General features: G+C 43.5%; 1 protein-coding gene across 11 annotated transcripts in view; it reads left to right on the plus strand.

Moving 5' to 3' along the window:
- The window catches only part of LOC143983984 (H-2 class I histocompatibility antigen, Q7 alpha chain-like), a 119409-nt gene that overhangs the window by 80842 nt on the left and 11194 nt on the right, over positions 1-27373 (plus strand). For 9 of the 11 annotated variants that reach the window (XM_077484216.1, XM_077484233.1, XM_077484280.1 and 6 more), the window contains 6 exons: positions 1448-1555; positions 4301-4441; positions 8011-8127; positions 16186-16449; positions 18627-18902; positions 24668-24943. In XM_077484216.1, coding sequence (XP_077340342.1) covers positions 1448-1555; positions 4301-4441; positions 8011-8127; positions 16186-16449; positions 18627-18902; positions 24668-24943 — 1182 coding nt within the window. The remainder of the gene's footprint in view (positions 1-1447; positions 1556-4300; positions 4442-8010; positions 8128-16185; positions 16450-18626; positions 18903-24667; positions 24944-27373) is intronic. The other 2 variants (XM_077484297.1, XM_077484289.1) reach the window with 2 other exon arrangements.

A 27373-nucleotide genomic window follows, 5' to 3' on the forward strand; every position in this document is an offset into this window, starting at 1 on the left:
CCGAAGTCGGAAGAGGAGGCCGCGGCGACGAAGAAGAATGCCGGGCTCCTCCACTAGTAAAAGAGCTACAAGAAGATAGCGGAGGAGTCCAGCGAGAAGACCCCCGAAGACGGAAGACCCCCGGAGCTGTGCAATAAATTATTTTATCTTGTGTGTTGTGTTTTTTTTTGTACTTTATTTTACAGGTGAATGGGTAGGGGTACATTGTACCCCATACTCATTCACATAGGGTGGGGGGCCGGTATCCGGGGGCCCCCTTATTAAAGGGGGCTCCCGGATTCTGATAAGCCCCCCGTCCGCAGACCCCGACAACCAACGGCCAGGGTTGTCGGGAAGAGGCCCTTGTCCTCATCAACATGGGGACAAGGTGCTTTGGGGTGGGGGGGCCGCACGGCCCCCCCTTCCCCAAGGCACCCCCCATGTTGAGGGCACGTGACCTGGTATGGCTCAGGAGGGGGGGCGCTCGCTCGCTCGCCCCTCCTTTCCTGGCCGGCCGGGTAGCGTGCTCAGACAAGGGTCTGTTGTGGACTTTGGGGGGACCCCCACGCCGTTTTTTTTGCCGTTGGGGTTCCCCTTTAAGTCCATATCAGGTGGCGGGGCCAGCGGCGTCTCCTTCGCGGGCCCCGCCTACCTGGAGACCCGCTCGAAATGAGCTGACTTTTCTCTGCGCGGGAAAAGTCTGCTCATTTCAAAAGTACGGCGGACTGGCGCACACACGGCCGGATTGTCTGCCGAAATGCGAGTCCTGCAGGAAGATTGGAGTGCAACACTACCTTCTAAGTCCGCCGTACTTTCGGGTCAAAAAAGTATCCCGGAGGCTACACACGGGGGGATTTTCTGGCGGACTTGAGTTTGCCGGACTTTTCCACCCGCTTGTTTGATCGTGTGTACGCGGCATAACTACTGCTAGCTAAGGGAGCACATCATTCTGGTTGACATACATCTATTTTAATGTAATATATAATGCCTAATCTGGAATTTAGGCAAATATTCATATCTATTTCTAAGTGAATTTGCTCATTCATATCCTGCCAAAAAAAAAAAAAACGGAGGCTGTCATTTTTTTCTAAAAATACTAGCGGCCGGGCTGTTTTTCTGACTTGGGACAAGTACTATGGGCATAAGAACTTTGGATTTTTCTTCGACTATCTTGATCTTACTTGCGCTGGCTCAGTGACTGAAAATAGTGATACAATAGGTCAGAATATTAGCCCGGCAACTAACAGATAGAGATCAGAAATGGCATCTCTTGTATTTCTGTTATGATGGGATTCATTCAATGTCCATGTCTATTGTCATCACAAGAGCTGCTATAGGACACTGACTTGTCTGCATCCAGACTTCTATAAGCAATAGTGACCTTTTCACATTATATATACAATAAATGGATGTTCTGCTCCTTCCACATTCTGTCTAACTACATTTATTTGTTTCTATGGTCCTGAAGATAAATGTGTACAGTGCCCAGAGGAAACTCCAGAGCCCGTCACATCATATGATGGTGGTTTACGAACGTTAAAACCTATATCCGAAGTAATTAGATCACGTCTAACTGGTAAGATATAAAAGATGTATTTAGCTACAATCTTTGAGATATATTTTAGCTCAGCAAGAATTAGAAAAAAAAAAAATATATATATATATATATATATATATATATATATATATAATATAACGTATGTATGTATATATACTGGGTATCTCACAAAAGTGAGTACACCCTCACATTTTTGTAAATATTTTATTATATCTTTTCATGTGACAACACTGAAGAAATGACACTTTTCTACAATGTAAAGTAGTGAGTGTACAGCTTGTATAACAGTGTAAATTTGCTGTCCCCTCAGAATAACTCAACACACGGCCATTAATGTCTAAACCGCTGGCAACAAAAGTGAGTACACCCCTAAGTGAGTGTCAATATTGGGACCAATTAGCCATTTTCCCTCCCCAGTGTCATGTGACTCTTTAGTGTTACAAGGTCTCAGGTGTGAATGGGGAGCAGGTGTGTTAAATTTGGTGTTATCACTTTCATTCTCTCATACTGGTCACTGGAAGTTCAACATGGCACCTCATGGTAAAGAACTCTCTGAGGATCTGGAAAAAAAGAATTGTTGCTCTTCATAAAGATGGCCTAGGCTATAAGAAGATTGCCAAGATCCTGAAACTGAGCTATAGCCCAGTGGCCAAGACCATACAGTGGTTTAAAAGGACATGTTCCACTCAGAACACACCTCGCCATGATCGACCAAATAAGTTAAGTGCATGTGCTCAGCATCATATTCAGAGGTTGTCTTTGGGAAATAGACCTATGAGTGCTGCCAGCATTGCTGCAGAGATTGAAGGGGTGGGGGGTCAGCCTGTCAGTGCTCAGACCATACGCTGCACACTGCATCAAATTGGTCAGCATACCTGTCATCCCAGAAGGAAGCCTCTTCTAAAGATGACGCACAAGAAAGCCCGCAAACAGTTTGCTGAGGATTACTGGAACCATGTCCTGTGGTCTGATCAGACCAAGATAAACTTATTTGGTTCAGATGGTGTCAAGCATGTGTGGGGGCAACCAGGTGAGAAGTACAAAGACAAGTGTGTCTTGCCTACAGTCAAGCATGGTGGTGGGAGTGTCATGGTCTGCGACTGCATGAGTGCTGCCGGCACTGAGGATCTACAGTTCATTGAGGGAACCAACATGTACTGTGACATACTGAAGCAGAGCAGGACCTCTCTCCCTTCGGAAAACTGGGCCACAGGGCAGTAGTCCAACATAATAACCCCCAAACACACCTCCAAGATGACCACTGCCTAGCTAAAGAAGCTGAGGGTAAAGGTAATGCACTGGCCAAGCATGTCTCCAGACCTAAACCCTATTGAGCATCTGTGTGGCATCCTAGCATGGAAAGTGGAGGAGAGCAAGGTCTCTAACATCCTCCAGCCGTGTCATGGAGGAGTGGAAGAGGACAGTGGCAACTAGGGATGAGCCCGATGTTCGAGTCGAACGTAAATCTCCTTCACTGATGTGCGCTGATGAAGCTGCACTGATAGGCACTAATAGGCAGCACTTATGGGCTGCATCGGTGGGCACTGATGAGGCTGCACCAGTGGGCACTGATGAGGCTGCACTAATATGCAGCACTGATGGGCACGAATAGGCGCCACTTTTTGGCAGCACTGACGGATAATGATGAGCTCAGGCGTGTTTGCAAACCACACTTGCAGAACTGGCACTGCACAGTTCTGATCACAGGCAGTGAGACATTTCCCGATCTCAATATGTCAATAGATGCCCTCCCAGAACTGGACAACTGCGCTGTACCTAACATTCGGCTGTAGCATGATCGGCAAGTGGTTAAAGAGCCCCCTCTGCCCTTCTGCCTGAGCAGAGCCGTCCCCCCCCCCCAAAAGTTCCACCCAAGGCAAACGCCTTGTTTGCCTCGCAGTAGATACACCCCTGTATGTATGTAGTGATATCAGAAAAACATAACCAACCAGGCAGTGAAGTGGATTCAGGGAATTGATTGCACAAACAGGAAGAAGCCTGCAGGAGTGGGCAATAAAGGTAAGTAGTTGTACTTATTCCTGCCCTTCAGCCAGACAAGCATTTAACCCATGCAGTGCATGAGGGGACCCTACTTGTACATGTACATTTAAAAGCAACCCTGAGTTGGATATTTGTATGTTTTATATACAAACAGTGTACATGCCTGAATGTGACCCGGTATCAGCCGCTTTAAGTACAAAGGGCCAGTCAATTTATGTGCTGCCAAGAAGCATGCTGATAGAAGGAAAAAGCAAAGTGAAAGAGAGAGGAACTCATGACTGTGCTGCTTCTTCTTTTACTATCCAATCACAGGCTGGAGGTGGGTCCAATATGACCTGGGCTCAGGGAAGGTAGGTTGAATGATGCTGGCTAGATCTAGTGGCAGAAACTAGATCTGGTCAACGTCATCTAATGGCACAAAAAAGTACTGTGGAGAAAATATCTGGAATAAAGTAAATTATTTCAGCAAAGCTGCTTTTTTTATCTTACCTTTTTATTGGGCTACACTTCTTTTATTTTTCTTGTTATTTTTGGCTGGCATTCTACATTAAACTTTTTGTTGTTTTGGGGAAAATTCTGATTATTACTATTATATTTTTTTTTTTTACCGTATATTGATGATGGTTGTCTTTTTCTCTGAATGCACTACAGTAGTCTTTCCACAAGTGTCCATTTTTATGATGTAGCGCACAAAAACATTGTATGTATTACATCAATAACTGACCAGTTGTATCTTGTTTATTTATTATTTCTTTTAATCAGTGTATCTTGGCATCATGAGCAAATTATATTTGAGATTCATACAGTATAAAATACAGTCCAAGTTGGATTTTGGCCATCGTTCCCAGTATAACAAACGTCCTCAAAAGGAGCCAGCTAGAAAACTCTTTTCCATATCCCCATGTAAGTTGAATTTCGGTTCGCTTAAATTAAACAGCGCTGTAACTATGATACAATAAATGCATTATATTCTAGAATACCTCCTATGAGTGCCTAAAGAGATTTACATATACTTTTTAAAATGCCTTAGCCTAGGTTCATATTGATGCGATTTGATATGTCAAATTGCATGGCAAATCAGTGGCAATTGACGGCAATGGCACCATCCGAATCGGTGCGACGCCACATTTGTGGCACCGCACCGATTCACAAAATTTGTTTCTGTACTGCTATTGGCGACTTCGGGTGCAATTTCCACTTTAGGCCTCTTGCATGCTGGACATTTATGGATGTTTTTACAGCTGCAGTTTTTGGCTTTCTACAGTCAATTAACTTTAATTGTTATGTACAAATGTTTTGTACACATAGGCTGTTATCAACTGTTTTTGGCTGGGGCGTTTTCTGGCTGTAAAAAAAAAACGAGTGCGTTCTGAGAGGAGTTTTTCAGTTTTTCACTTGTGAAAACGCTCTAACACCCAAAAAAACGCTCAAATACGTGGCTCACCATTGTTTTTTTTACGTTTTTGAACCACTGAAAGAAATAAACACTAAAAAACGCTAATGCTGAAAAACGCTGTTGCAAAAACATTCAAGAACTTTGAAAAACTCACTGCAAAGCTACTGGCGTTTTTATAACATTATAATGTCCAGCTCGCAAAAGGCCGAAATTGTTTAGTTTGTTTAGTTTTTGATAGAGTGGAGAGGAATTATTATTATACAGAATTTATATAGCGCCAACGGTTTGCACAGCACTTTACAATATAAAGGGAGACAATACAGCAACAATGCAATTCAATACAAGAGGGTTAGGAGGGCCCTGCTAGATTGGAACATTTGTCAGTTTTTATTGCTGTCTGTGCCACCATTGGGGAGATTGAACCTTTCTATTTGTCCTGTTTTATCACGGAGAGTGAAAGTAAATAAAATAAATAAAAAGAAAATCCCACATTCTTAGTCTTACACTTTAATAGGTGGTACTCCTATTTTGTCCAAATCTTAGATACCTATAATCAATTATCTCTTACCGCCAACACACTATAATTGCTATGTATGTCTCGGCCCCTCTCCCTGCTCACTGGCTGTGATTGACAGCAGCGGGAGCCAATGGCTCAAAGCCTATGAGGAGGGAGAGAGCAGAGAGAGCCTCTGCTCTTTGAAACAGTGCTGGTTCGAGATCAGGCTCAGGCAAGTACAGTGGGGATCGAAAGTTTGGGCACCCCAGGTAAAAATGTGTATTAATGTGCATAACAAAGCCAAGGAAAGATGGAAAAATCTCCAAATGACATCAAATTACAGATTAGACATTCTTATAATATGTCAAAAAAAGTTAGATTTTATTTCCATCATTTACACTTTCAAAATTACAGAAAACAAAAAAATGGTGTCTGCAAAAGTTTGGGCACCCTGCAGAGTTAATATCTTGTACTGCCCCCTTTGGCAAGTATCTCAGCTTGTAAATGCTTTTTGTAGCCAGCCAAGAGTCTTTCAATTCTTGTTTGAGGTATCTTTGCCCATTCTTCCTTACAAAAGTTTTCCAGTTCTTTGAGATTTATGGGCTGTCTGTCACACACTGCTTTTTTAAGGTCTATCCATAGATTTTCAATAATGTTGAGGTCAGGAGATTGTGAAGGCCATGGGAAAACCTTCAGTTTACGCCTCTTGATGTAATCCCCCTGTGGATTTTGAGGTGTGTTTAGGATCATTATCCATTTGTAGAAGCCATCCTCTCTTTAACTTCAGCTTTTTCACAGATGGCATCAAGTTACCATCCAAAATTTGCTGAAATTTTATTGAATCCATTTTTCCTTCTACTCGTGAAATGTTCCCTGTGCCACTGGCTGCAATACAACCCCAAAGCATGATTGATCCACCCCCATGCTTAACAGTTGGACAGAGGATCTTTTCATTAAATTCTGTGCCCTTTCTTCTCCAAACATACCTTTGCTCATTCCAGCCAAAAAGTTCTATTTTAACCTCATCAGTCCACAGAACTTGTTTCCAAAATGCCTCAGGCTTGTCTATATGTTCATTTGCAAAGTTCAAACGCTGATTTTTTTTGGTAAGGACGTAGAAGAGGTTTTCTTCTGATGACTCTTCCATGAAGACCATATTTGTACAAGTATTTCTTTATAGTGGAATAGTGTACCACAACTCCAGTGTCTGCCAGATCTTTCTGGAGGGGTCGTGGGTTTTGAATTGCTTTTCTCACAATCCTGCGAGCTGTTCTGTCTGATATTTTTCCTGGTTTTCCAGATCTTGCTTTAACTTCCACTGTTCCTGATGACTGCCATTTCTTAATTCCATTCCGAACAGAGGATATTGACATCTTAAAACGCTTTGCTATCTTCTTATAGCCTCCTCCAGCTTTGCGAGCGTCAACTATTTTCAGTTTTCTAGACAACTGCTTAGAAGAACCCATGGTGCTGATTGTTGGGGCAAGGTCAGATGAGTCTGGCCATTTTAAACTTTTGAGATTGACATCACCTGGTCTTTCCAGATGATGATTGAGAACAATCCATGACACTGGCAGGTCTCAGCTTTGCAAAGGGGGCAGTGCATGCTATAAATTCTGCAGGGTGCCAAAACTTTTGCAGACGCCATTTTTTTTGTTTTCTGTAATTTTGAAAGTGTAAATGATGGAAATGAAATCAAAATTTTTGACATATTATAAGAATTTCTAATCTGTAATTTGATGCCATTTGGAGATTTTTCTATCTTTCCTTGGCTTCGTTATGCACATTAATACACATTTTTACCTAGGGTGCCCAAACTTTCGATCTGTATAAAGAGGGGGGGGGGGGGCTGGGCGGAAGCTGCAGCTTTTTTTAACTTAATGTGCATTAAGGTGGAAAAACCTTCAGCATTTAGATCTGCTTTAAGATCGCAGGATGCCAGAGGAGAACTTCCCTTGGAGGGGTTGTGGTGTTACCTTTTACCATACCACATTGCGATCCCCGAAAGCCTCTGCAGATATCTGGCTGCCAGTGGGAAACTGTTCTGAGAACCTGACAGAGGAGACACCCTGTAAAAGGAAATGTGTTCTTTCTCTCTTCAACATGCACCACTCCCTAATACTATTCCTACTCACTACCTATACAGCGGGTAATCTATTCATATCTTACTCCCACACTGTTGGCCCACTGAATGATTCAAAATCTCGTTTTGAAGGCCTTTTGTGTTGAAATGGGTGCCCAAATCTCTCCAGACTTCAGCATCCAATAAGATATGCAACCCCCCAATATGGCTGCCTGGAGCCCATAGCAGGGGTCAAATTAGTGCTCAATGGTCTCCTGCCAGCCTGAGGAAATGGAAACTCCTTCAGATCAGTGGATATACTTCAGCCCAAATCCTGCCTATAAACCATGCCATTTTCTTTACCTAGACATTTTGGGTGGCAAATGGGGGTAAGGTTAGCTTTGTTTTTTACATGTCAATTTTGGACCTACTATCAGAAGGCCATTTAGGGGAAGGAGGGACCATAGACAATATATGCAGGCATGCATTGATGATGTATATTTTCGGTTTAATTACAGATGGTATACTCAAAAAATCAGATTCATCCTCCAGAGATCTACTTCCTGCAGCCTATCTTTCATCTTCATTAATACTTAAAGTAATTTTAACATCATTGTTTCAGAGTGTCATCTCAGGTAAGTGCCTATATTCATTCTAAAAGCTGAAATAACACACATGTTGGATGATATTCCACAGGCAGACCCGCATGTATACATGTGAGCAGCCTATTGCATTAGGGTGTGCACAGACATGCATGTACAGTGCCTTGAAAAAGTATTCATGCCCCTTGAAATTTTCCACATTTTGTCATGTTACAACGTATGTATTTTATTGGGATTTTATGTAATAGACCAACACTAAGTGGCACATAATTGTGAAATGGAAGGAAAATGATAAATGGTTTTCATTTTTTATTTTATTTTTTTTACAAATAAATATGTAAAAAGTGCGATGTGCATTTGTATTCAGCCCCCCGGAGTCAATACTTTGAACCACCTTTTTTTGGGGGGACGTCTCTACCAGCTTTTCACATCTAGACAGTCAAATGTTTGCCAATTTTTCTTTGCAAAATATCTCAAAAAAATATCCCAACCTCTGTCAACCTCTGTCAGGTTGGATGGAGAGTGTCTGAACAGCAATTTTCAAGTCTTGCCACAGATTCTCAATTGAATTTAGGTCTGGACTTTGACTGGGCCATGTGATTACAAGCAGCAATCACCAGACATGTTAAATTAAAGTTAAATAAATAAACCACTCAAGATCATTTGAAACAAAAATTGGCCTTTATTATTAGTTTTAATATAATTGTAATCACCATAGATAGTTAAACCAACTTAAATATACAATAGCCATTTACTCAGCTCAGCTATTACAGCTCAAGCTATATTACAAAACCACATCAGTATTTATTAAACTGTTCCCCTTTATTAACAGAAAGGTGGCCCACCATAATATAAAGGCCACAACAAGGGAGGGAGAGTTGGGGAGCTCCTGCAGCTATACCATCACGGGCGACTGGCATCGAACCCTATCCACACCCTGTTTATATAGGTACCCAAATGTAAACAAGGGAAATTATTTGGCTGGATTTTTAAGGGTGCAACAATGAAAGAAAGTCATTACAATGCTTTACAGTAAGTATGTAAAATTACAAGATTTTTATTGTTACATACAAAACATAATTAAAAAGTTTCAATATAGGTTATGTGCACATGCTCAAAGATTCATCTTGGAATTTAAAACAGATAATAAAATATAATCACTTGGTAGTAGCATTGGGGTGATTGCCCCAACGTGTTTCGCCACTCTGGGCTCATCTGGGGATGTTTTATAAAACAATTAGATGTAACGCTGCATAGAACAGAACAAAAAAAAGCATTACATTGACTTGAAGTATAATACGTAATAATGAAATAAAAAGGTAAAGGTACGGTATGGTATACCATCGACTGCCAAGCCCATCAAACGCTCACCCATATGAAGGTCTTTATGCCTGCGATTCAATGTCGAAACAAGGGATAACCCTCACTGAGTAGTGCAAATAAAAGGTGTCGAATGAGGCCGAGAAGAGCTTTGCAGCTGGAATCTAGCCAGAGAAGTGATGCAAGTGTGGGTGATAATGGAATTAAAAATGTATATTCTACTTAAATAATAGTGGGTACGGTGAATGAAGAAGAGGAGGGAACACAGAATGGGCTAAGGGGAGGGAAAGTAGATGAAAGAGAAATGACAAGGGCAAAGGAGAGGGGGGGGGGGAAGATGAGAGGGGAGGGAAAGGGGAAGTAGGAGAAAGGGAAGGTAAAGGGGGGGAGAAAAGGAAGGATGGGGTGGGGGAGGGAAAGAGGGAAAAAAGGGGTGGGGAAGGGAAAAAGCACCCCCTTTATATATAGTGACCCCAAGGGCTTTCAGAACCTCGGATACAGCCCTCGCCACCTTCGGCCTCTCCAGAAGCTGCCGCAGCAGCGTCTTCATGCCGCCTTAGGGGGTATTCTGCTGTGGGCTCAGAGGGGGTGCTCTTTGGCCTGAGCTCCTACAGCTATACCATCCACTGGCAACTGCCATCGGACCCTATCCGCACCCCCTTTATATAGGAACCCCAAAGGGTTCCAGTACCTTCTATCTATTTTCAAGGCTCCCTTCTTCAGCAGTCACAAGGCTCCCCCAAATCCATGAGCCCCTGACCTGTGGGGAGACTTGAAACTTCTGCTGCTGTGCTCCCATGAGGAAAAGGGGGGCCTTGAAACTCCTATTCCCCTTTTCCCAATATGAGATCACAAGCAGCAATATATTAAACAATCACCAGACATGTTAAATAAACCACTCGAGATCATTTGGAACAGAAATTGTCTGTGGCCTTTATTATTGGTTTTATTATAATTGTAAAAATGATTCACACACAATCACCATATATAGTTAAACCGACTTAAATATACAATAACCATTTACTCAGCTCAGCTATTACAGCTCAAACTGTATTACAAAACCACATCAGTATTTATTAAACTGTCCCACACAGACAGGAGGGCTGCAAGCTACAACCAAACCGCAGCCTGCTCAATACATGTCTGGAGATTATTGTTCATTATATCCAAACAGATATTGGACAAGTGAATTCCATCCTTCCGATAAAGGCCCAGGATACCACCTTCTAATTCTAAATGACGATATGAGAAACCATAACCAAGCTCCATAAACTTTTCAATAACTCTATACATTTTCTTATTTTTTCAAAAAGGAGAAAAGCTACAGAGCTCAGCCAGGAATGCCAGTATCTAGGAATGACGAACTGGGATACAGTCCCTTGATAGTCCGAATGTAATACTTAATTTGAAAGTTTCAATTCAATGTTTTTTGGCTACCTATGTCATTTCCCCCCAAATGAATGATCAAAATATCTGGGAGAGGATAATCATACACCATAGTACCCAGCTTGGTCAGAAGTCCCCCCCCAACCCATACCTCTTTTACCATGCCAACACATTGAAAAAAGACTAGGATACAGATCCAGAGACTCCGTATAAACCCAGGATGATGCTATTCTGCATGCCCAGAAGACAAATGAATGTCCAATTATCCATACTATTCACTGTCCACCTAAGTAACTCAAAAAAACACTGTTAGGTCTCACATATAACTTAAAAGCATCACATTTCCACCTTCCTAATTGCTTAATAGTACTTGAATCCAAACCTATTCTAGCCGCTTCTGTGGCAGCTCCAATGCGGAAAGAATGGGATGATATATTGACATCACCTAAATTAGGGCGGCACAAAGATTTACGAAGAACAGCCTGAAATTGAAAAACTGTCAGAGGAAAATCATTTTGATGTAAGAGCAAAAATTCCCCCACAGATGGTCTAATATTGAGATAAGAATTCAATAAGAAAATCAAACAGATTAGCCTAGTCTTGTCTTTGCCAAGCTGATCAGTTTGTGACTGACTAATAAATAACTTAATATTTTTGGGGTTAGCTATGACGTCATTAATTCTAAGGCCTTTCTTGCTTCGAGGATTATTTGGGACTAGCTCAGAAACCCTTGGCTCTTGTACACACGGTCGGACATTCCAACAACAAAATCCATCGGATTTTGTCTGACGGATTTTGTCCGAAACCTGTGTTGCATACACACGGTCGGACAAAGTTGTCGGAAAATCCGATTGTACGTAACATGACGACCTTATTTCCTTACAACAGGACTACGTTCAGGCTAGTAGCCAATAGCTTTGGTCTAGGAATTTGATCTGAGCATGCGTGGCACTTTGTCTGATCGAAATTCTCCACATACAATCGGACAAAGTCCGATCGGATCATGTTTTTCGGAAAGTTTTATAGCCCAGCTCCAAAACTTTGTCCGATGGATATTCCAAAGAAAACAGTCCAATGGAGCCCACGCACAGTCGGATTATCCGACAACACAGTCCGATCGGACATTTTCAGTCGGAATGTCCAACCGTGTGTACAAGGGCTTAGAGCAGCAAAGAAACAAATAGAAAATGCAGCTTAATAAGCATGCCTCATAAGGGAAGAAACAGACCACATTGGAGATTTTACATAACTCCATCAACATTTCTTATAACCCTTCAGTGCCTGACATATGGAGAAGAAACTAAAGCAGGATAGTAAATAATGCATTTTAATAAAAAATGACACTCCTGATAAGATTTTGTTTAAGACCAAGTGTATTTCTTAGACATTAAGTCATTCAAAAATAATAACACTAAATGTTCTGAAAAAAATCTAAAAAACTCTGGCTATGTGAAAAGATAGCCATAGCCACCATACTGTAGTATAACTAGACCACATAGAAGGCGCCATTGATAATGTTGTCCATGAATAAACTATTTTCCAAAGCTGCTGGGGGCATGAAGTTCCTCTGCCTCCGGAAATAGCTGGAAAAAAACAATCCATTTGAAATCTAGAAAGAGCATCTGCTGTCCGAATTTCTTCACCAGGTACATAACGTGCTTTGACCCACATAACAAAACTATGACAGGTCTAGATTTTCAAAAAAGGCAATTTATGGCATATAGAACACCTTTATTATCTGTATTACTTAAAAGTCTTGTATTCCTAAAGTGAACCCCCAAATCTCAATAGTTGCATATATGGGAAAAGATTCCAATAAAACCATATTTTTAAGTAATCGTTTTAAATTCCAATCCAATAGCCAATGTTCTGCACACCATTGTGTTTGCCAAATTGCGGTGAAACACAAAGCTCCTGCAGAATCTGTAAATAATTGAAAATCCTGATCTAAAATAAAAATCTTCTTGTCAGATCTCCCATTAAAATGGAATAAAAACATTAGAGTGTTTGCCCAGCTTAACAGGCCAGTGAGTGTCAGATCCATCATCCAATAGTGTGAAAGAAGCAGAACAATGCTCTCTGCTTAGGCTGCAAACCTTCTGCTTGAAGTAATGTAAGGTGTAATACTTCCAAGTATTCATCACCTCTCACAGAATTCACAGAGCTCCCCATGACAATGGGGGAGATTTACTAAACCTGGAGAGTGCGAAATCTGGTGCAGCTGTGCATAGAAAATCAGCTTCCAGGTTTTATTGTCAAAGCCTTAGAGCCCATTCACACAGGGGCAACACGACTTGTAGGCGACTTGATCAGGCTACTTGGACACGACTTGACAGCGGCGACTTGGGACGACTTCAAAACGACTTGTGATGACTTCAAGCGCGACTTGGGACGACTTACAAGTCGCCCCAGGCCAGGCGACTTTTGCCGCGGCCAAGCAGAGAATGAGCTCAAGGGGAAACTCCACGGCAAATTTCTGAAAAAAATTTGGCGTGGGTTCCCCCTCCGAGAGCATACCAGGCCCTTAGGTCTGGTATGGATTCCAAGGGGAACCCCCTACGCCGAAAAAACGGCGTGGGGGTCCCCCCCAGATCCACACCAGACCCTTATCCGAGCACGCTACCCGGCCGGCCAGGAAAGGGGGTGGGGACGAGCGGGCGGCCCCCCCCCCTCCTGAGCCGTACCAGGCCGCGTGCCCTCAACATGGGGGGGTGCCTTGGGGGAGGGGGGGCGTGCGGCCCCCCCACCCCAAAGCACCTTGTCCCCATGTTGATGAGGACAAGGGCCTCTTCCCGACAACCCTGGCCGTTGGTTGTCGGGGTCTGCGGGCGGGGGGCTTATCGGAATCCGGGAGCCCCCTTTAATAAGGGGGCCCCCGGATACCGGCCCCCCACCCTATGTGAATGAGTATGGGGTACAATGTACCCCTACCCATTCACCTGTGAAATAAAGTACAATAAAACACACAACACAGAGAAAAAGTATTTTATTGCACAGCCGGGGGTCTTCCGTCTTCGGGGGTCTTCTCGCCGGACTCCTCCGCTATGTGTGTGTAGCTCTTTTGCCAGCGGAGGAGTCCGGCTTTCTTCCTCCCCGCCGCCGGCCTCTTCTCCCGACTTCGGGGGTCTTGTCCCCCTCTTCGGTTCTTCTGCCGGGCCACCGCGCCTGGTCCGGTGGCCCGGTCTTCTGTCGCCGTCTTCCGTTCTTCTGTCGCCGCCTTCGGTTCTTCTGCCGGGCCACCGCGCCTTCTTATAGCTCTTTTACAGGCGGTGGCCCGGTCTTCCGTCGCCGCCGCCGCCGCCTTCCGTTCTTCTCCTTCTTCTTCTCCTGGAGATGTTGACTCGACGAGCTCTCCGGCCACAATGCCAGGGACGCGCTCCGCTGCCTCTTATATAGGGACAATGGGGCGGTGTCACATGGGTTGATGTCACATGGGTTGGTCACATGGGTTGATGTCACATGGTGACCCCGCCCCCTTACCATGTGACATCAACCCATGTGACCAACCCATGTGACATCAACCCATGTGACACCGCCCCATTGTCCCTATATAAGAGGCAGCGGAGCGCGTCCCTGGCATTGTGGCCGGAGAGCTCGTCGAGTCAACATCTCCAGGAGAAGAAGAAGGAGAAGAACGGAAGGCGGCGGCGGCGGCGACGGAAGACCGGGCCACCGCCTGTAAAAGAGCTATAAGAAGGCGCGGTGGCCCGGCAGAAGAACCGAAGGCGGCGACAGAAGAACGGAAGACGGCGACAGAAGACCGGGCCACCGGACCAGGCGCGGTGGCCCGGCAGAAGAACCGAAGAGGGGGACAAGACCCCCGAAGTCGGGAGAAGAGGCCGGCGGCGGGGAGGAAGAAAGCCGGACTCCTCCGCTGGCAAAAGAGCTACACACACATAGCGGAGGAGTCCGGCGAGAAGACCCCCGAAGACGGAAGACCCCCGGCTGTGCAATAAAATACTTTTTCTCTGTGTTGTGTGTTTTATTGTACTTTATTTCACAGGTGAATGGGTAGGGGTACATTGTACCCCATACTCATTCACATAGGGTGGGGGGCCGGTATCCGGGGGCCCCCTTATTAAAGGGGGCTCCCGGATTCCGATAAGCCCCCCGCCCGCAGACCCCGACAACCAACGGCCAGGGTTGTCGGGAAGAGGCCCTTGTCCTCATCAACATGGGGACAAGGTGCTTTGGGGTGGGGGGGCCGCACGCCCCCCCTCCCCCAAGGCACCCCCCCATGTTGAGGGCACGCGGCCTGGTACGGCTCAGGAGGGGGGGGGGCCGCCCGCTCGTCCCCACCCCCTTTCCTGGCCGGCCGGGTAGCGTGCTCGGATAAGGGTCTGGTGTGGATCTGGGGGGGACCCCCACGCCGTTTTTTCGGCGTAGGGGGTTCCCCTTGGAATCCATACCAGACCTAAGGGCCTGGTATGCTCTCGGAGGGGGAACCCACGCCAAATTTTTTTCAGAAATTTGCCGTGGAGTTCCCTCTTGAGAGCTGATAATTCTGTCAAAGTCGCCTCCGTATAGACAGAGATCCGACTTGGAGGCGACCTCCATTGAAATCAATGGGTACCGGTCGCCTACAAGTCGGATAGAAGTAGTACAGGAACCTTTTTTGAAGTCGGAGCGACTTCAGTAGTGTGCATTAACACGGCTCTCATTCACTTACATTGATTTTTAAATGTTGTCCGACCTGAGGCGACCTGAGGCGACTAGGGGCGACCTGAAGTCGGATCAGGAGTTGCCCCTGTGTGAATGGGCTCTTATTGAAAAAGCTGAAGTTAGAAGCTGATTGGCTACCATTCACAACTGCACCAGATTCTGAGTGCACCAATTTTAGTAAATCAACCCCAATGTCTTTATCTGCTTTTTCTTTTTGTCCAAGCATTATCCAGGGTCAGCTTTGTGGACTAAGATGCTGGCTAAGAGATGACAGCGTTATGTAAATAAATCTTGGTGCCTGTGTAATTATTGGCTGTGTTCACAAATGTCTGACACAGCAGCCTCTTACTAAAGGTGAATAGACTGTGCGTTTTCAAGTGCAATCGCTCCACAGCTTCGTAAATGAATGTCTTTGCAAAGAATATCCAATCACGTGCAAAGAAAATAATAAATAAAAACAAAAGCAATTTTGCTTGCACATGATTAGATGATGGAAGTCAGCAGAGCTTCCTCTCGTTTACTAAACACTGGAGTAACTTCACTTGCACGGTCTATTTGCCTTTAGTAAATCAACCCCATTCTCTTCATATAAGTTTTATTCAGTAAGACAATTCAAATATCATTGAGGACATGTAAAATGCAATAACTTAGAACAACCAATCAGAATTCATCAGGTTTCATGTACTCTCTTGCAGTATAACATGCCTCTCTTCTCTTGATCAGAAACACAGAGCCTGATGTATTACCACACTGGAGTATATCAGCAAGACATATGTCCTTTCAAATTTGAAGCTGTGGGTTTCGTGAATGATCAGCAGATAGACAAATATGACCATGATAGAAAGTGTGACGTCCCTGTGGCTTCCTGGATGGAAAAGCACGAGGATGAAAGTTATTGGGACAGGGAAACAAATTATCGCCGAGGCTGGGAGAAAGTCTTCGAGGACAACCTCCGTATACTAAAGCATCGGCTCAACGATTCTTCTGGTGAGTATTGTATACTGCATTTTTTAGCTTATTCATTACAAAAGTTACATCATTTTTTGGATTATTGTTTGAGATGTTATAGCTTATAGTGAGAAAGCCTTCGGAAGTCTTCTCTTCCTCTCTGCAAAAGACTCAGATCCATTAATTAGATAAGTGGATGTTTTCAGGTGGCAATAAAGAACCAACACATCCAAAAAAAAATCATATTTTAGTGTTACATTATGTTAACCACTTCAATACAGGGACTTATACACCTTCCTGCCCAGACCAATTTTGAGCTTTCAGCGCTGTCGCAATATGAATGACAATTGCGCGGTCATGCTACATTGTACCCAAACTAAATTTTTATAATTTTGTTCCCACAAATAGAGCTTTCTTTTGGTGGTATTTGATATCCTCTGGGATTTTTATTTTCTGCTAAATAAATAAAAAAAGACCGAAAATCTTGAAATAAAAACATGTTTTTTTTTGTTTCAGTTACAAAACTTTGTAAATAAGTTAGCTTTCTCCTTCACTGACGGGCACTGATAAGGCGGCACTGATGGGCACCGATAAGGTGGCACCAATGAAGTGGTACTGATAGGCGGCACTGATCGATGGCACTGACATGCGACACAGATAGACACTGATAGGTGGCATGGCTTGTCATGGATAGGTGGCACGGATTGGCATGGATGGGCGGCATGGATAGGTGGCATGGATAGGTGGCACGGATGGGCATGGATAGGTGGCACGGATGGGCGGCATGGATGGGCATGGATAGGCGGCAGCACAGATGGGCACTGATAGGCGGCATAGATGGGCACTGATAGGCGGCATTGTAATTTAAAGTATTGTAGGGATGGATGCCAATCAGTGCCAAACAATAATGCATGCCAATCAGTGATGCCCATTGTGGGCACTGATTGGCACCCATTATGGGCACTGATTGGCATTCATTATGGGCACTGGCTGGCATCCCTGGTGGTCTAGGGGGCATACCTGGTTCTGGGCATCCCCTGGTGATCTGGTGGCGTCCCTGGTGGTCCAGTGTGGGCATCCTCGGGGGGGGGGGGCTGTGCTGATAATCGATCAGCACAGACCCCCCCCTGTCAGAGGAGCAGCCGATCGGCTCTCCTCTACTCGCGTTTGACAGCCGATCACCGGCTCTTCCTATTTTACACTGTGATCAGCCGTGATTGGACACAGCTGATCACGTGGTAAAGAGTCTCTGTCAGAGACTCTTTACCGAGATCGTAGTTGCGGGGTGTCAGACTGACACCCCGCAACAACGATCGCCCCGATGCGCGCCCCCGGGGGGCACGCAGTGGCTTAATATCCTGATCACGTCATATGACGTCCGGTCAGGATATTAAAACCACTATGCTGCCGTGCTTTTGTTATAGGGCGGGCGGCAAGTGGTTAAAATATAACCATTTAAAAAAAATGGTTGCCAACCTCTAATGTTCTCAACTTGAAAAGAACTCATGTACTGTACATATATATTACAGATTGTAAACCCTCAAGGTTTTTCACCTTAATACGTTCTATGCATTAGGATGAAAAAAACTTGCAGCAGCTCCCGCCCCCCAGAGTCTCCCTTTTACTTACCTGAACCGGATCTTTCCAGCGACGAGAATGAGCACAGCAGCTCCAGCCGCTGTCTCTGGTCCTCATTGGATAGATTGATAGCAGCAGGGGCCATTGGCTCCTGCTGCTGTCAATCAAATCCAGTGACACGCAAGCCGGATGTCAGGGGCCAAGTCCTGCTGTCTGTGTCAATGGATGCAGCAGCAGGACTCGGGAGCCCGCTCGTATGAGTGCCCCCATGGAATGTGGCTCTCTGTGGGGACACTCGATGCGGGGAGGAGCTAGGAGCAAGGCACTGGGACCCCAGAAGAGGAGGATCAGGGCCGCTCTGTGCAAAACCCTTGCACAGAGCAGGCAAGGATAACATGTTTGTTACTTTAAAAAAAACACGAACATTTAGAACCCCTTTAAGTATCAAACCAAAGCCCCTGGTCTAAAAGATACCTGATCGCATATACACTCACCAGCCACTTCATTAGGTATACCTGTTCAATTGCTTGGTATCACAAATTGCTAATCAGCCAATCATATGACAGCAACTTAGTACATTTAGGCATCTAGACGTGGTGAAGGTGACACTTGTTAATTGTATGTTCTTTGTTGTTTAGTTTTCCTCACTCTCCAGCTTATGTATGGTTGTAAAAGGAACAAAGATGGAAGCGTCAGAGGCCATTACCAATATGCCCTGAATGGGAGAGACTTCTTGTACCTAGATGACAAGTCATCACTGTGGACGCCGGTTTTATATGAAGCACAGATCAGTGCTGATAGATGGAACAGTGACCCAATAATTGCTAAGAGTGTGATAGGCTATCTTACACAGCACTGCACTAATGCTTTGGAAAAATACATAAGCTTGGGTGAACCAGAGCTGAACAAGAGAGGTGAGTTGGTGCTACACACGGCACAAAGTGTATGTGTCCTATAAGGAGAGACGGAAAGGGGTAAATGGGACTGTTGCGGTGCTGATATTAGTAAGAGAAATAGGATTTTTTTAAAAGGGATATTTTATTGGATATGCTAAAAATGACCAAAGAAAGGTCAATAAGTACAAAATTAGAAAACAGCAAATATTGATTTTCATACAAACAATGTACAAAGTCCATCAGTTAATTTAGATGACTAAATTCTTGGCGATTCAGATGTAAAATTCCCGACATGTTTCGCCTACTATTAGGCTTCTTCAGGGGAGCCAATGGTTGATGGAAGAAGAAATATTGTATATTATAAAAACAGGTAAGAGAATTTGCTGTAGAAAGAATATAACAAAATTAATGGAGCTGGTCATGTTGAGAGAACACATCCTAAATCCCCACCAAAGTCCACCTGTCTCAAAAAGTTCAACGGATAATAAAAGTAGAATAGTACCTGTCAATCTCAAACAATTTCGCCTATGCCCTGAAATGAAGACCCCACTCAGAGTTGGAAACGAGCTAGTCCCCAAAATCGCCAAAACGAAAGGTGACTGCAGGAGACAAATTGAGCAAACAAATAGGTCCAATATGTTGCAAAATTCACAAGGAGCCTAAAAAGGCTTCCATAAAAATGATTTTTTAAAGAAAAAAAGATCCATATACGGCAAAAGGTCATACCTGTATGGGTTGGATGTGAGGTGTGTCACATAAAGAAAGCTGTAGATTAGCAAAAGGAAAATCCTTAGAAATTTGTGAAACTAGTATGATAACCTGAATAAAGTATGTATGTGTCCTATCTTATTGTGAACATCTCACATCATAGCCGAAAAAACATTCTGCAAAATAGGTGGTTATTGGAAGGTAAGTTCAATTTAGAGCAGGGAGAGTAAAGCCAGCCATTGACGGAGCAAATTGATTGCAGGAAAGAAAATCGCTTGATTCCCCCATAAACATAATGAGAGCCATTGTGTTCTCCCAGCAGGGGCGGGGGAATCCGTCCCCACTGGGAGAACACAGTGATTATTGCTAGCACCTATAAAAGCCACTTGCAATAATTGCATCTAAAATCCGACAGGCTACTTGTATCCAAGCTGATGGATCGTTCAACCTGCCCATAAATGGTTGGAATCTCAGCCAGTTCCTGCTGAACTGGCCAAGATTCGACCCGTCTATGGCTGGCTTAAGGCAAATGTCCCACTAAACTGCTTGTGTCACGCCCTTGCTCGCTAGATCAGGGAAGTGTCGGGTCCCTTACTGATGAATAGCGATGGGGGAACGGTTCAGGCCGAGCATAAGCCAAAGCCGGCTGCCGTGCCATAACAACGAATGAGTCAAAAAAATTTAACAGCATTAGATTTTTTTTTTTTAAAGGCGCCCCCCTTTAAAAAAAATTTTTAGCATGCAGTTCCCCTTAAAATCCATACCAAACGCAAAGGGCGTTTTTTTTTCTATTTCCGCCAATGTTTTGTTTTTTGCAACCAGGAAAATCTATTTAAATGTCATTTTTTGTGTGGTTTTGCTGCAGCAGGTTCTATACATATTTTTTATGAGTAGGGGTACACTAATTCTCCAAAAAAGGGTCAAAAAGAAATACAGGAGGCAGTTTTTGACAATTCCTTTATTTAAAAAAATCAAAAAACAATGTCCCCCGATGTAGATCTATCATCACGATGCCTGCCACACCAAAAACACCGCCCATGAGGAAGGCTAACCTCCGAATGCTTGCTCCTCCATCTGACAGTCCTTAAATAGGCCAGGAGCAGAGCCACCTGATGACGTCACCTGATGGCACCGCCCCCTTGTGATGTCACCGACTCAGCATGCAACGATCAGTGACATCACCAGGTGGCCCTGCCCTTTACCTATATAAGGTTGAGGGCATGTGACCTGGTATAGTTGGGGGGAGTGCTCGCTCATCCTTCCGCCCACCCTCTTTCCTGACCTGGTTGGATGCATGCTCGAATAAGGGTCTGGTATGGATTTTGGGGGTAATCTCATGCCATTTAAAAGAAATCCCATACCAGACCCAAAGGGCCTGGTATGCATAGGGGAGGGAGACCCCAACGCCAATTGTTTTTTCAATAACTCACAGCTACGATAGTCGATTTAAATGTCTTTTTTTTTTTTCCTTACAAATATCAGTTTTGCTTCAGCAGGTCATATACACTGTACAGATGTGCCATGTTACCAGCAGACTAAGGGGATCCCCCAGGCACGATATTTAAAGGAATATTTCATTTTTATTGTTTCACCTTAAGCATCATTAATTACTTCAGCCCCGGAAGATTTGGCTGCTCAATGACCAGGTCATATGGCACTGCGTCGCTTTAACTGACAATAGCGTCGTCGTGCAACGCTGTACCCAAACAAAATGTATGTCCTTTTTCCCCACAAATAGAGCTTTCTTTTGGTGATAATTGAGCACCTCTGCGGTTTTTATTTTTTGCGCTATAAACAAGAGTGACCATTTTGAAAAAAAAAAAAAACACAATTTCTTTTACTTTTTGCTATAATAAATACCCCACATTTTTTATAGAAAAAAAACATTTCCTCAGTTTAGGCCGATATGTATTCTTCTACATATTTTTGGTAAAAAAAAAAAATCACAATAAGCGTTTATTGAATGGTTTGCGCCAAAGTTATAGTGTCTACAAAATAGGGGATAGATTTATGGCATTTTTATTATTATTTTTTTTAAAAGTAATGGCGGCGATCTGCGATTTTTATCGGGACTGCGATATTGCAGCGGACACATTGGACACATTTTTGGGACCAGTGACAACTATACAGCGATTAGTGCTATAAAAATGCACTGTTTACTGTTACTGTTTACTGTATATATGTCACTGACAGGGAAGGGATTAACACTAGGGGGCGATCAAGGGGTTACCTGTGTTCCCTAGGTGTGTTCTAACTGAAGGGGGATGGGATTGTCTAGAAGGAAAGAGAGATTGGTGTTCATACACAGTATGAACACATGATCTGTCTCCTCTCCCCTGAGAGAACCGGGATCTGTGTGTTCCCTGTTTGGGAGTTCTGGTGCAGACCGAATCTGGGGGGATGTTTGGCCCATCACTTCTGATGAAATTGCTGCAGAATTTAGGTTGCCATTCCCCAGGTTGGGAGCACAGCTTCACTTACTCAGGTAGCGAGGGAGCAACATATGCAAACCGGTGAGTATTCACTGCCCTGCTGTGGCCTTCATAGCAAACCTGGTAATATTGGATATGGATTTAAGAGCACATATTTTCGTCTAGTTGCTCCTCCACCAACCTGCATTCCTGCTGGAGCCAGAGAAGCGCACAGTTCTTCCACATAAGTAGGCACATGTGATTCTCTTCCTCTTGCCTCCCCACAATTACACATTTAGACCCAAACGCCGTCACATAGGATGGGGGATAGGTTTTTAGCTTTGTGTAAGCTCGGACTCTGTGTTGGGTCAGAGCTTACACAGCAATTTTGCAAATGAAGAGAATGGTGAGACAGTGTACGAAATGTGCCCCATACCACCTTACTCTAAAGCAAAACTTGTTACTCTGCCATAATCTCCAATACAGGAGATGTGAAATGGCCCTAACTAGACTTTTCATTTGATATTCAATGAATTACATACTCAAAAAGTTGCTTGTAAAAAATAGCACTAAAATTTACTAATGTCTGGGCCCAGTTAGCTCACAACGCATTAACAGACTTTTCAGTTTTATTATTATTATTATACAGGATTTATATTGCACCAACAATTTATGCAGCACTTTATAACATAAGGGCAGAGAATCCAGTTTCAATACAGGAGGAATCAGAGGGCCCTGCTCATTACTATAATCTAAAACCAATGACTGGATGAGAATGGGACTGTCTAGCAATCAGTGGAGAAGTCAATAGGTGTAGTTTTTCCAAATGTTATTGATTTTTTTTTGGTGATTTCACAATGTCATATCACTTAGCTTTTTCCCATGTAGTTTGGACCTTTGTGTGTTTTAACCACTTAAGCCCCGGACCAATTTGCAGCCAAAGGACCAGGCCCCTGTTTGCTATTCGGCACTGTGTCACTTTAACTGACAATTGCGCAGTCCTGCGACGTGGCTCCCAAACAAAAATGGCGTCCCTTTTTTACCACAAATAGAGCTTTCTTTTGGTGGTATTTGATCACCTCTGCGGTTTTTATTTTTTGCGCTATAAACAAAAATACAGCGACAATTTTGAAAAAAATTCAATATTTTTTACTTTTTGCTATAATAAATATCCCCCAAAAATATATATAAAAAAATTTTTTCCCTCAGTTTAGGCCGATACGTATTCTTCTACATATTTTTGTTTAAAAAAAAAATTGCGATTATAGATTGGTTTGCGCAAAAGTTATAGCGTTTACAAAATAGGGGATAGTTTTATAGCATTTTTATTAATTTTTTTTTTTTTACTAGTAATGGCGGCGATCAGCGATTTTTATTGTGACTGCTACATTATGGCGGACACATCGGACATTTTTGACACATTTTTGGGACCATTGTCATTTATACAGCTATCAGGGCTATTTAAATGCCCTGATTCCTGTGTAAATGACACTGGCAGTGAAGGAGTTAACCACTAGGGGGCGGGGAGGGGTTAAGTGTGTGCTTGTAGGGGGCGTGGCTTGGCGTCTGACATCACTCATCATCTTTCCCTATAACAGGGAACAGACGATCAGTGACAGGCTCAGTAGGAAGCACAAGGAGAGGTTTGTTTACACAGACTTCTCCTCATTCTTCAGCTCTGTGACCCGATTGCGGGACACCAGCGGCGATCGGGTCCACTGGTCCCACGGTCACGGAACTCAGGAGCGTGCCAGCGGCCGCACGCTCCCGACCCACGGCTGGGCACTTAAAGAGCAACGTACAGGTACGTGCCATTCTGCCGATGTATATGTGCAGGAGGCAGTCCTTAAGTTAAAGAGTAAACAGTCCTCGGTTAATAGAGTGTTGTTAAATACGCACACCTCTCCCATTATATTTAATGTCCTGCCATGTATTTTATATAAACTCCTTCACCTTAAAGTTATGTTCAGACAGGTGCATAAAGTGGTTGTAAACCCCTCTGAGACATATTTAAATTACGCCTATAATAAGGCTTACCAATATGTACTGAACTATCTCCTGAATGTGCGCCATTCAGGAGATATTTCAAGTTCACTGCGCCATGCCGTTTCTTCCCCAGCATGTGCTGTGACTGGCGGCTCCCTCGCACAAGCACGGGAGTGACGTCACACGGCTCCGGCCAGTCACAGAGCTGGAGTTTGTGGCCCCCGGAAGGAAGAGGGATGAAGATGGATGCTTCCACCAGCAGGGACGTCGTGGACATCATGGGCTTTGTTTGCAGGTAAATGGCACATAATGGGCTAATATGTGATGCATACTAGCCCATTATGCTTTTATTTTGCAGGGGAATAAAGTGGAAGAAAAACCCATCAGGGTTTACGTCCTCTTTAAAGGGGTAATGGGTGGGAGGTTCTCACCTATCTAAATATAGTCTTATATTTATCATCAGGCCTCTTGCTAGAGACTCTAGGCTCATTAACAAACATGAAGCTACTCTGCTTCTCTCAGCAATGTAAAACTTCAGCCCCAAAAACCCACTAATTAGCGAATGAGTTTCTGAGAATGCAAAAACCCGGGAAAGAAGAACGTGATCAAATAATAGTTTCCAGATCTTAATGAATTGTATAATAAAGATATAATATATATTTTATTTGTTTTTCTCAGTGCCCCCAGAGGTGAAGGTGTGGAGTCATCACCAATCAGATGGGGTAACAAAACTTCAGTGCCTGGTGTACGGGTTTCACCCCCGACCTGTGGATGTGAAGTGGGTGAGGAATGGGAAGGAGCATCTTCCTTCAGATAAAATGACTCCAATTCTCCCCCATCCTGATGGCACCTATCAGATCAGAGTCAGTGTGGAAGTGCCAACCCAGGAGGGAGACACTTACTCCTGTCATGTGGACCACAGTAGTCTGGAGGAGACCCTCACTGTAAAATGGGGTAAGTAAATAGGAGTTGAGAAGTCAAAAGATGTTTTGAGCTTGTCCAATGTGTCAGGCACATCCTGCAAATACTGTACATTGGTAAAGCCAAACTTCAACTTTTATATACTTTTTAGGCACACTGTAAGCCCAGGGTGGCATGATAATGCACCCCCAGGGGGGGACTCTCCATGACAGCCTGGACTAAAACCAACTAAAACATTTTAGTTGACTAACTTAATACCATTTTAGTCGACTAAAATACGACTAAAACTAAAATAATTGAGATGCCTAAAATACAACTCAAACTAAAATGGCATTTTAGTCCTAAAACTAAAACTAAATTGTAATTTGACGTCAAAATTAACACTGGTCTGTAGTGCATGTTCATACCTCAATACCATAAATAATAGCATTTTTGATTTTTAACTCCAGCTGTATATAATGAGTTTGGAAATTGTAGAGAAATTATTAAATAATGCATTACAATTTAACTTTACCAATTAGATTTTAGATGACTTTCAGGCAACTAAAGTAATTTTAGTCTACTAAAATCTAAAATGTACTGGAGATTTTGGTCGACTAAATACGACTAAAACAAAAACAATTGCAGAAGACTAAAATGGGACTAAAACTAAAATGCCATTTTAGTCCTAAGACTAAAACTAAATAAAAATTTGCTGCCAAATTTAGCACTGGTGTTGAAAGCCTAAACTTTTTCCTGTTTGGCCCACTGTTTTTCTACCAATCCTATATATGACAACTTTCCATTGTCACTGGTTTCTAAGGAAGCTATGGGTGCTTTCGCCCGTTATGTCCATAGGAACTACTGATGTCACCAGGATTCCCTGCCACTTAAGCAAAGGGGAAGAGATGCCACGGACATCACTGGCATACCCCCACAGCCACTGGCCAAGGTTGTGGGGGAAGAGGCCCTTGTGCTCATCAACATTTAGTGCTTTGCACCCCCCTATGTTCAGAGTATGTGGCCTGCCATGGGTCTAGATATGGTGGTATTGCTCGCCCCCCCTTTAGTGACTAGCCAGGCTGCATACTCAGATTAAGGGGGTCTGGTATGGATTTTCAGAGGAATGTCACTTTTTTTTAATTGTGGAGTCCTCCTTAAATTCGCTTCTTGTTTTTAAATAAAGCCGGGAATAATATGTTGTTTGCAAATGTCATTCTTTGCATCAGAGAGATGTGCCCCTTCCGAGTCAGGATTAGTATACCCTCCAGTCATGTTATTTAATGGCATTGGGCATCTTTAATATTTCACATTAAGCATGAATAAATCATCGCTCCTGGCCGAATGGAATTTAACCCCTTCATGCCTAAGCCTTTTTCTGAGTTAAAGTTAAAATCCTTATTTTTTTGCTAGAAAATTACTTGGAATCCCCAAACATTTTATAAATATATTTTTTTTTAGCAGAGACCCTAGAGAATAAAATGGCAATCGTTGCAATGTTTTATGTCACAAGATATTAGCGCAGTGCTCTTTTTTAAACTCATGGAAAAAAAAACTTTCATGATTAAAACAAAACAAAAAAAAACAGTAAGTTTAGCTCAATTTTGTTGTACTGTGTGAAAGATGATGTTATCCCGAGTAAATAGATACCTAACATGTCATGCTTTAAAATTGTGTACACTCATGGGATGGGGACAAACGACGGTACTTAAAAATATCCATAGGTGATATTGTAGAAATTTACCAGTTTAGAATTACAGAGGAGGTCTTGTACTAGAATGATTGCTCTAACAATCGCTGCCATACCTCACATGTGTGGTTTGAACACTTGCGGGCGCGACTTACGTATGTGTCCACTTCTGCGTGTGAGCACGGAAGGATGGGGCACTTTCATTTTTTTACACTGTCCCTTTAAAAAAATTGGGATTATTTTTTTTGCTGTCACAAGGAATGTAAACATCCCTTGTAACAGTAATAGGCAGTGACAGGTACTCTTTATGGCGGGATCTGGAGTCTATAAGACCCCAAATCCCTCCTTTGCACTTAAAAGCATTCAAAAAACACAAAGTTTGGCTGTTTCGAATGCTGTCATATTTTAAAATTAGGCGCCCTTAAGTCTTCAGTAAACCGGAAGTGATGCCATAACATCGTTTTCGGATTACTAGATCCGAGACTCAATCGTTCAGGTTTCCGGCCAGCCAGCAGACATGCCGACTGTCACTCCCGCCTCCCGGTGGGATGGGAGAGCGCGGGCGAGCCACGTAAGGTGGCGGGGGGGAATGTCCCCTCCCGCTCCTTGGGCTAACAGCCGAGCACCTACTAGCCGCATCTCTTGTTATCCCAAGAAAGCCGACCATTTGCTGTACAAACGGTCCCGGGGTGATGTGTGCAGCTGTAGGCATCACCCTGGTATAACCCTTTCAAGCCGAGGCCGCATATTTGCATACGGTCGGTGTATGGGGTTAAAACATTTTTTTTCCAATT

Source organism: Lithobates pipiens, unplaced genomic scaffold (assembly GCF_037356315.1).
Source record: "Lithobates pipiens isolate NorthernLeopardFrog02 unplaced genomic scaffold, aLitPip1_a1.2 Scaffold_1, whole genome shotgun sequence".
Taxonomy (NCBI): Eukaryota; Metazoa; Chordata; class Amphibia; order Anura; family Ranidae; genus Lithobates; species Lithobates pipiens.